This window comes from Phytophthora infestans, genomic scaffold (assembly GCF_000142945.1).
Source record: "Phytophthora infestans T30-4 supercont1.40 genomic scaffold, whole genome shotgun sequence".
Lineage (NCBI taxonomy): Eukaryota > Oomycota > Peronosporomycetes > Peronosporales > Peronosporaceae > Phytophthora > Phytophthora infestans.
In genome coordinates this window covers 637,487-648,231 of record NW_003303719.1, presented here as the reverse complement: position 1 = coordinate 648,231, position 10,745 = coordinate 637,487, and the positions used below count along the sequence as shown (strand labels likewise).

Genomic DNA, 10,745 nt, shown 5'->3' with positions numbered 1-10,745 from the left:
GGAACGTGAAGGGGCTTTAAAAAGGCAAGGGAGAGTCTTGATGTCTCGGGGAGCCTCGGGCAACTACGCCCGTCGCTCCCACCCTGGAAAGGGAGTCAGCTGTATGCTGAGGCACTGGAAGTGCCAACGAAAGATACGATCTCTGTCCGTCTCGCGACGGGGACACTGGTAACTGTGTCGAAGGTCTCTGTCGACCTTGGAGTGAAGTTTGAGAACTTCGATAGCGTGGAACGCTGTTTGGTCTTAGACCTGGATGCGAGGTATGACCTCATCCTTGGCATGGCATGGCTGGAACGTCATGAGCCATGGATCGACTGGAAGTCGAAAACGCTGGGTGCGTCGCACCCTGCTCCTAGTGGAGCTTTGGTGAGTCATGAACCCACCTCTGCTAGGAAGCAGAAGCGCTTTTGGCGCGAGCACGAGGCCGAGGCGGCCGTAGTGCTGGACATTGGTATGTCCGAAATTGTTAGCAACGAGGTTGCTGTTTGCCCTGAGGGCGTACGTGGTGCGGCACGTTATCCGCGGAGCGGTGCAGGTCAGGTCAATGACCAACTGCTGGGTCCTGGTGAGGACGAGCGCGGAGTGGCGCGTAATCCACTGAGTGGTATGAATCTGGTCGATGACCTACCGCTGCGTGACCCGAGGGTCGCGGTCGACTGCGAGTCGAGGCATCATGGGCGTGGCCCAGGAGATGCAGGTGAAGTGACACCTAGTTCACTGTGTGAAGGTCAAGAACCTCTTGGCTTTCAGCCGAGTGTCTTGCGAGGCACTGTATCCTCTTCGAGGAGTGATGGTGCTGCTGCACCCGGTGGTGGTGACGGAGATGTCGCCACACCGCCCTCATCCGACCGGGCTCGGTCGCGGAGGGAGAGGAGAAGAAGACGCAGGGCGTCTGTGACGTCTTCGACGTCGGACGATGTGTCCAACGTGACGAGCGGTGATGCTCCACGTGATTGCTGTGAACAGCTGTATACACTCGTGAACGGAGTGACGGGGGAGGTAGAAGGCGATATCAGCCTTGATACTCTGCCCGCTGCAGATGCTCTGCTACAGCTGGACGAGATGTCCATTGCCGAGTTCGGCGAAGCCTTAAAGGCAGGCGAGCTAGCCGAGGTGGTCTTGCTGGGACCTGAGGAGGAGTTGAACTCCTCATCCGTCGTGGACGACGCGGTCCTAGAGGACACCAAGAAGGCGCTGAGCGCAAGAAGTGGATCGGCGATCCTCAAAGATCCTTCGGATCCCTTCTACCCGGTGGTGAAGGAGTATGGAGACGTTGTCTCAAAAGACCCACCGACGGGCCTGCCTCCGGATCGAGGCGTGTGTCATGAGATTGACCTGGTTCCTGGAACCAAATACTGCGTAACAAGGCAATGGACCTTTGCCGAGAGAGCAGTGTGACGTCATTGACGCATTCTTCCGTGCGAAGCACGAGGCAGGGATGGTGCGTGAGAGTAAGTCTCCGCACTCGACACCCACGTTCTGTGTCAGAAAGCCGAGCGGCAAGTGGCGCAATGTTCATGCTTTTAACAAGCTGAATGCGGCCACTATCCCGGCGCAAACGCCGATTTCTCGCAAGGATGTTCTGCAGAACAACATGGTAGGCTGTACGTTGTACAGCGCGCTCGACTTGGTCGATGGCTACTACCAATTGCTCATGAGCGCGAGCGACATTCCGCTGACAGCGGTGAGTACTCCGAGCGGTATGCACTGGGAGTGGCTGGTGATGCCCCAGGGGCTGTCGAACGCACCAGCAGCGTTCAATCGTCTTGTGACGCAGTTGTTTAGGCCCCACCGGGCGTACGCTCAAACGTACTTTGACGATATATTCGTCCATAGTCGTGCCGAGCACGGAAAGTCAGACGTGGATAACCACATTGACCACTTGCGAGCGGTGCTCGAGTGCATGCGCACTAATAAGTTGTATGCCAACTTGGACAAGTGCGTCTTTGGCGCGGAGGAGATACCTTACCTCGGGTGCTTCATTGGGCAGCGTGGCTTACGGGCATATCCTGCCAAAGTCAAGGCCATCGTGAACTGGCCGGTTCCCAAGAACCAAAAAGACTTACGCAAGTGGCTAGGCTTAGCCAATTACTTGCACAAGTACAGTGCGAACTACGCGGAGATGGCTCGGCCATTATCAGATCTCCCTTAAGAAGGACGCACCATGGTGCTGGAACGTCGAGCACGACGGAGCCTTTGAGGCTGTGAAGGAGAGCCTTCTCCAGGCTCCCGATCCTTGCGCTACCGGACCCGGATAGTCCGTTTAGCGTCGTCTGTGACGCCTCCCGATTTTGCAATCGGTTGTGCTTTACTACAAGCAGACGCCGAAGGGCGTGAACGCGTGATCGCGTTTGAGTCTCGCCAGCTCAAAGCTGCAGAGAAGAACTATCCAGTTCATGACAAAGAGCTACTTGCAATGAAGTATGCTCTAGTCAAATTCAGGGTACACCTGCTAGGCTCTAAGCCTTTTGTGATCTTTACTGATCATGCGTCGTTACGCACTGCGACACAGTCGCCTCATCTCTCTCAGAGAATGGCAAGATGGCTTTCCTTCTTTGCCGAGTATAACTTCGAGGTGAAGTACAAGCCGGGGCGGCTTAATGTAGTGGCCGATGCGCTCTCGCGCAGGCCGGACTACGAGTTAGCTCATGTCACGACAGTGATGTCGTCAGTGCCTGACTTGATACGCGGAGCGTATGCACAAGACGACATGTGCGTAGCGCTGCTACGGGCTCTTGGGAGCGAAGAGTTTAAAGACTCTGACAAGGAATTGTCTGGGCGCTTACGCGCGAGGCTGCATCGATACTCACTCGATGGCGGCCTGCTGTACTACAGCACCGACGCTGAGGATAACCCTCGTGTAGTCGTTCCTCATGATGAGGATCTAAAGTATCGAATCCTCTATGAGGTTCATGATACGCCCGTGGGCGGGCACTTAGGTCGGGAGAAGACCTATGGCTCGGTGAGCTCGATGTACTGGTGGCCCAAGATGTATAAGTGGGTCGGCACCTATGTACGCACGTGTGAGACGTGTCAACGGACAAAGTCGCGCCGAGCACGGCAGCGCCATTGGCGAGTTTGCCTGTCCCCAAGGGATGCTGGCAGTCCATGAGTATGGACTTTGTGTTTGGCCTTCCCAAGGATAAGGCGGGAAACACAGGTATAGTGGTCTTTGTAGACCGATTGAGCAAGATGGCTCATTTAGCGGCAGTGCCGGACACCATTGATGGTGAAGGTACAGCTTTGCTGTTTTTAGACCGAGTCTTTCGCCAACATGGTTTGCCTGAGGCAATTGTCTCGGATCGAGACCCGCGCATCACCGCGAAGTTCTGGACGTCCCTCTTCAGAGTGCTCGGCACTCGTTTGGACATGTCCACAGCGGACCATCCGCAGACCGATGGTCAAACCGAACGCGTGAATCGCGTTGTGGAGGATACCCTCCGAAGCGTATGCGCTGAGGCGCCAAAACGCTGGAGCCAGATGCTCCCACTCGTTGAGTTCGCATTAAATAATGCAGTGCACGCCTCGACAGGCTACACTCCGTTCTATGTGAACGGCTTGGTTAACCCTCGCGTCCCACTGACGCCGCCACGCAGTGGCTCAGGGCTTGATGGGGGAGGGATAGCCGAGCGGCTAGCTGATGTCAGCCCTGTTGCGGTTCGCAAGCAAGTCGATGACTTTGTCTCTTTGAGACTGAGCGTAATGCGTCAAGTACGCGACGCTATGGCTGAAAGCCAAGACACGCAGAAGGAGCATGCAGATGCCAAGGGCAGAAGCAATGTTGAGAGGTTTGAGGTCGGTGACCAAGTTTTATTAAACGCTAAAAACCTACCTACTCATGCAGTGTCTGCAGTCTTCAAGACGAAGTTAAGACCTCGGTTCATAGGACCGTTCAAGGTCGTGGCCAGGAAGGGCCTAGCGTATACGCTCAACCTTCCGAAGAAGATGCGCACGCATCCGGTCTTCTATGTCGGCTTGCTTAAGCCATACCAAGACCCTGCTCAGGTGAGCGCGGAGGCGTTGGCACCAACGGTGGCTGGGCCACGGACAGCTGCAGGGCAGCAGGTGGTAGAGCCACGGGAGGCTGAGCGACAGCAAGTGGTGGATCCACAGATGGCTGATCAACAGCATGTGGCAGAGCACAGGTCGCGGAGCGAAGTGCTCGAGATGCAGGAGCAAGGCAAGCTGAACGTTCAGCCGAGCAACTGGACGCTCAAGGTTCGAGACCTGGTTGTGAGTCAACAGTGGTGGCTCTAACCTATCCACAAGGTGGATCATCTCTTCGAGATCGACCGATGGGCGGTGAACGTGAGCGTTCGGGTCGTGGACGCCGGCGTCGTATGGACGCAGACGCCGTTCCGGCAAGTGCTGACTCTCCCCGCGAGAGCCCAGCTGAGGCAAGGCCTCCTCCTGCTCTGCTCGATGAGCATGGTGAGCTCCACTTTCACGTGGAACGCCTTGTGGCGTGGCGTAGACGCCAGGGTCGTACCCAGTACTTAGTGAAGTGGAGGGGTTACCCTCACTCACAGAACTCATGGGAGTTTGAGGTTATCCTCCGGCAAGATTGCCCTGACGTCGTTGACGCTTACGACCGGGCACATCATGTGCCGAAGCGCCACCATGGCGTGCGACAGCGTCGCCAGGCGCTGGGCGCCTCCCACTAGAGTGGGGAGCGATGAGGTCAGTAGTTGAGCTCAGGCTCTGACCAGTGGCTGCAGCAGCCAGCTCGTACGTATGAGCGGTGCTCGCAGCGGGAGCAGGAGGTGGAGAGACCTCGTAGTGTTAGGGACATGGTCCCGAAGGAAGCAGGTGCTTCGTGTTGTGCTGAACAAGGTTCAGGCACAAGCGTCTCGATAGACGCATAGTTGTTTTGAAACAACTTGCTCGATGAGCATGATCCAAATGTGGATGCGCTGTAACAGCGAAAGTGGTGTCCCGCACGGGGATCGAACCACTGGCCTTTGGCTTGACAGGCCGGAGCTCTACCATTGGGCTACAAGGGCGATGCCCGTACGTCAGTCCGAGAACGGACTACTCATGGTATGAGAGGGCTGCGCCCGGGTGGATTTGAACCACCGACCTGTGGCTTTCAAAGCCAGCGCTCGACCACTGAGCTGAAAGGGCGTTGCCCTAAAGCTTGTCCATTCAAGGACAACAGTTCATGGAACGAGAGGGCTGTGCCCTGGCGGGTTCGAACCACCGACCTGTGGCTTCCAAAGCCAACGCTTGACCACTGAGCTAAAAGCGGATTGCTCTTAAGCTTGTCCAAGCGTGAAGAATCGTTCATGGAACGAGAGGGCTGTGCCCTAGTGGGTTTGAACCACCGACCTATCGCTTGTGAAGCGAGTGTTCAACCGCTGAGCTGTTGTCGACGACTCGAATGAGTCAAGAGCATTGATCTAAGCGGTTTACAGCTCTTGGAGTAGGCGCGGAGCGCGAGCGTAGGTTTGAGACCGCTTGAGAGCAAGATGCGCGCTGCGCTTGGAGCATTGGGCCGTGGGCCGACGACGAGAAGTTGGGCATCAACGATGCGTAGGCGTTTGTGAGCTCACGGAGCTGTACAACGCTGGTGTGAGGTGTAGTAACCTCCGCCGTCTTAACAAGACGTGACCTCGCTGAGGAGAGTTTCGAGAACGGAATGTTCTCATCTTAGTGGGGGAGAGTGTAACGGGGTTACATGGTGTGGAGCACACAGGGGTACGAAGTACCCGGAGAGTTAACAAACTCTCAGTACATAAGTTGGAGAGTTAACAAGGTCTCTCAGTACGTTGGCTGAAAGCCACACGTTATGCATTTGATTTGGTTTAACTATGCTAGATAGTTAAAGAGATACATTTACCCCTAGGCGGCTTGGCCGCAATAATAGTAAATAAAACACTTCTGGTTTTGAAGCATAAAAGTTAAGGTGTTAACTTTGAGCCCTGGTCTTGGGCTGTAAGTGTCCTTTGGATAAGGAACTTAGTATCAGTGACTCTTTGAGTCAAACGTCTTCCTCTGACGCTAAAGCTACGGCAGCCCCGCTGCAATTTTTGTTTATCTCGAGTTCAATTGCTCAAACAGCCGTACTAAAGTCTCACATCTTTTCACATGGCCGAAAAAATGGTGCTTTCTACGAGGCATTGTCTAATTGTTGCCGAAGCTCGTTGTCCAACATGCCGTTGTATGGGTCAGCAACACCAAAGTAGACCAGATATTCTGATCCCTGAGTCATGTTGAGTTCAGGCATCTCATCCACGCAAAATTTATCCAGATTAGCCAAGTCGCCCTCTCCCTTGACGTAGGACACAAGCAGCTTCATTCCGCAGGTTTCGCTCTTAAGGTTTTGGGGGGTCAAGTTGTGTCCACAAAAGCGCGCCGTGAGCAGAATGATCAAAGGTGATTAGCTCCTTGTTGTCGCCACCAAGTGCTTTCAGAAATTCTTTCGCATTCTTGTGTGGTGTTTGAGCGTCTAATTTACTGCTCATCAACAGAACACTGGCGTCAACAGGAATTTTAGCGGTCGCGTTCCAGTACTTGTCATGTTCGTAGATGATTCCCGGTGCATCGTAGTTGCCCAGTTTACGCTCGTTACACGCCTTGGACTTTTCTTTTGAGAAAGCACAGTACAACGGAGCCATCACGTAGATACCCCCGTTGATGCCGTACTCTGTAGAACGTCGTGTCATTTCAGCTGTCGAAGGTTGCGGTCGCTCCCATAGCTCCGAGAAGACTATGAGATAGTACAACAGCTCGGAGTAATACGGACCTGCGACACTGGAGGCTCGGATGACTTCTCCATAGTATTTGAAGAAGAACTTCAAGACGTCGACGTCCTTGCGATGACAGCGATTGAGTCTGAAAACTACTGGAGGGATTGCGTTGCGCATAGTTGAATCTAGTAGCAATGAGCTCAAGAAAGCGCGCAATGCATGAGACGGTAAAGTCACTTCATCATCACTTTTACTCACGATTGATGCACACGTTGAGTTGGGTTTCTTGTCAAGCTTGGCCAACACATTGTCAAGTGTGGACGTTAAGGTATGCGGTTTCTTGAAATGGGCACTACAGCCACGGTCTTGCGCACAAAGACCCATGAAAGCGTCGCCAACTTCGCCATAATCAGTGTCCGCATACGACATGTAGGGGAATACTCCGGTAGATGTTCTCGATGTGTAAGTAACATCATCCATAACATATCCAGTAACTTGTGGTGGGGCAAGATGTATGACTCGTTCGACCAATAACGACCCGTAACTGGTACCATACACAATAGTGCGCTGGCCATTAGAGAACTCGGTAATGAAGGTTACGAGATCTTTTGCAGCACTCGTCGTCGAGAATGACGCGAGGTCTCCGTATTTACGCTCCAGTGCTTGGGCACACGAAGGAAATTCTTTAGGATCAATGTTCTTTCCTCCAGGTGAGCCGCTCGTGATTGTCTGGGCTGCCGGACGATTCAGTAACGTGCTGCGCCCAGTGCCGCGATGATCCATCGTGTAAACATTCACGGTCCCTTTTAGCTGTTTGTACAAGGTGCTCATTTTAGATTCCACTACAGTTGAAACACCAAACGGAAAGGTTAGAAATTTCAGAAGCGAGATTATTTGTTGAAATATCCACGTCGTGGCTTACGATCGTTGGAAGCAATACCAGGCCCTCTTTGCAGAAGCCAGGCATTGGTAGCAGTCTCCCGGTCAGCGGCCGCAAGTCGCTTGACGAAGATGTCGACAGTCTGGTCTACCCACTTTGGCGCTTCACAGACACCAGGATAGCACAAGGGTGCTGAGTACGTTCCACACTCTGCGGTCTGCGCGTCAGAGCTTCCAGTACCGGAGAAGGTATACTCGGCACAGGGATACCACCCGTTCGAATTCGAGGTTTTTGATGTTGATTTACTCCCGGTCCAACTCCGCAGGAAGAAAGCTACAAGAATTAGGACGCAGTAAGGCTGCATTCCAGCTGATGAAGATCGTGCTGATGTTACGAGCTCCGTGCGAGTTTCTTAATGATGTTTACCGTAGTGCGTGTCAACACCGTCTCGACGTACCGTACGTGATCAGCATGCATACAACGATATGAAAACGTCTCCCACTTTTCTTTCCGCAACAGTACTACATGTAACAAGAAACAATACCAATCCTGGTTACGGGAGGGGGTATGAGTACCAAGTCGGCTCACAGTTAACCGTAATCAGAGGTTGGTCATACCGCATAGACTCTATGGTAATAGGCACTATCTATGATAGAGACTGCCTATTACCACAACATGAGCTGCCCCCGCGAAAACGAGGTGCAGTACTGTACATTGTTACACATTTACAAGATGAGGAACGGGTGTCATGAGACTGCAAATCTACAAAAGTGGAGGAGTTGGCGGGACTTCTATCATCCTCCAAAACCCAGACACAGACGTTCATGGACACTAACCCGATACCGTAGGGCCAAGCGAGGTTAAGCCATGCTTGATCCCGGGTTTAAGCCCGCGTGCTTCGCACACGGATCTTAAACCACAGGCATTGATTCGTGTTGCCGAGCGAGTCGGCTTTCATCCCCTCCTCCCTATTTCGTACTTAATGGCGGAAACCCGTCGGCCTACAAATCCCAAGTGGACCATATAGGATTTGCAAATTAACCAGATTTTAGCTTACAAACAATCGTCAATTTGGATCCAGGATCATCACATCCGGAAGTTTATCAAAGGTCCAAGGGCGTGAAAACGGGGTGCAGTACTGTACCCATACAAATCCTAAGATTTAAAGCTGACTTAGCACAGATTTATTAATCAGTTATCAGTCCACATTTTTTCCCGACGTCAAACGTCAATGCAGTGCTTCAGTTTATTAAGCGGCATCGTCACCACTACATGTATCGTCCTCACTGACCCTGCATTCGCTTCAAACGTCGTCCTCTGAGTTGATCTCTTCGTCTATAATTTTGTAGCGCTCAAGCTCAGCAACACCATTGTTGATATCCTGAACACTGTCTTCATCGCAGGCCTAACACATACGTACCGGTTTAACCGGTGTTAACTACTTGAAATCAATCCCTCTCAACAATTGTCTGCATTACCCTCCCTTTAAATTCCCTTGCAACTTCTGCTGCGTCTCCGCCCTTGGCGCGTTTTCGACACTGCAGAGAAAGCTTGTGGCGGCGCATAAAGAAATGCAGCCACGAAACTGAGGCAGAAAACTGAGTTTCATCCAGCCCGGAGTCTGCTACAACATCTTTACCTTGTAGTTTTAGTATAGTGTGTGAGACGGGGGCGGATGTTAACGTTACAGTGCAACCTAGGAATTAGAGTCTTCAAATCCTATAATTACCACATTGTAAACTGTAACCAACTGTTTTTTTTCTGGAACACAATTGGTCGAAGCAGTATGTCGTATATTAATAGGACCAAATAGGACCAAACGTCGCCTATTACTAAAACTATACGGTACTGTTTTTTCTTTAAAAAAAACTCGCATGTATGATTGGTTAATGTCCATTCTGAGGTGGGTACGATTGGTTAAAATGAGTTCGTATGAGAATTTGTATGCACACGGATTGAGAGTAATTAAAGCGAAAATTGATTTAATTGCTTTTCCTGATATACCACTAGATTAAGCTCCGTTTGCGTTTTTTCTAGTATATTTAAAGTTTAATTCTTAATTTTTGACGTCAAAGCGAAAACAAAACACTACCCCTTCATAAAGTGATAATTCAATCGGCGGGAAATTTGTCCATAAAAAATCGTGCTGACGCTACGTAAGTAGAGCTTTTAAACTAGCTAAACCACGCTTCCGTTGGAGCTGTACGACCGAAGTTATCGCCGATTTAAGGAAATGTTAGTTCTTTTTCGGATCAGGCAAGTATATAACAAAGTCGTGCTTTGCTCAAAGAAAAATCTGCCATTAATACAAGCTGCGCTTGAACTGCACACCTGCTTTCTAGAATTCATCAAACGTACGTACAAGCAAACTGCCTTAGAGAAGAAAGTGAATAATCCTGTTCTATATCAGCTGTCCGTTTGTTCTCATTTCTTACAGTAAGCCAGTCAGCTTACTACCTAATATTTGATCCTTCGAGATAGTATCCCAATTCCGTATCCAATAGCTCTGCACCGAAGCCAATGAAGCTAATTAAGGGACCGATTGCTTATACGCACCTGCTGACACCTAATTTCGTCTTAGCTAATTGCATGTATTCTACTCGCTCGGTTCCCTATACTATAGGACCTCGAAGTACTAATAATATTTTAATTGTAGCGGATCCAAAAGGCCCGTGGACGATAAGTAGCACTCGTTGCTCTCGGCGTGGCAGATGGGCACAATAGGTGAGGCGAACGAGGCCAACGAGAGCGGTGTGAAAGACGTTCAAGAGCAAGGAGCCATTGAGAAGAGTGAAGACAGTGGAACGAGCGGCGTTAAATACCACAAGTCATCCAGCACGAAGGAGGGTTGTATGTGATACGAGGCGTGCGGTGGGTCCGTGGAGAGATCACAACGTAAATTGCGACCGAAGGCGAAGAAAACTCTGCGGAGCCGGCAAGAGTGAAAAGGAGCAGCACCACGCCGTGCGAGCGACGGAGCCGGACGAAGGTCGGACTGGCGACGGGTGGGAGTGGAGTGGGACGTCGGCAGAGCAGACAGCAGTGTTCGAGTGAGTGAGAGGAGGGCGGGAGCAGCTACAGATCAGGCAGGAGTGACTGATCAAGTGGAGTGTCGGAAGGGAGCGAAGGTAGAGCGAAAGTTTCGAGGAGGAAGCACAGGGTAGAGGCTCTGAGTC

At 51.7% G+C, this 10,745-nt stretch overlaps 2 protein-coding genes across 2 annotated transcripts; one reads left to right on the top strand and one right to left on the bottom strand.

Annotated features, from left to right (window-relative positions):
* Positions 1 to 6,314: 6,314 nt before the first annotated feature.
* Positions 6,315 to 8,042, bottom strand: PITG_15690 (serine protease family S33, putative; the record flags this gene model as incomplete). Its single annotated transcript, XM_002897924.1, has 4 exons — positions 6,315 to 6,646; positions 6,746 to 7,531; positions 7,612 to 7,779; positions 8,027 to 8,042. 4 exons carry the CDS (start codon positions 8,040 to 8,042, stop codon positions 6,315 to 6,317), a joined length of 1,302 nt encoding a protein of 433 aa, XP_002897970.1.
* Positions 8,043 to 10,280: 2,238 nt separating this feature from the next.
* Positions 10,281 to 10,745, top strand: PITG_15689 (uncharacterized protein; the record flags this gene model as incomplete). The annotated part of the gene is made up of 2 exons (XM_002897923.1): positions 10,281 to 10,419; positions 10,502 to 10,745. 2 exons carry the CDS (start codon positions 10,281 to 10,283, stop codon positions 10,621 to 10,623), a joined length of 261 nt encoding a protein of 86 aa, XP_002897969.1.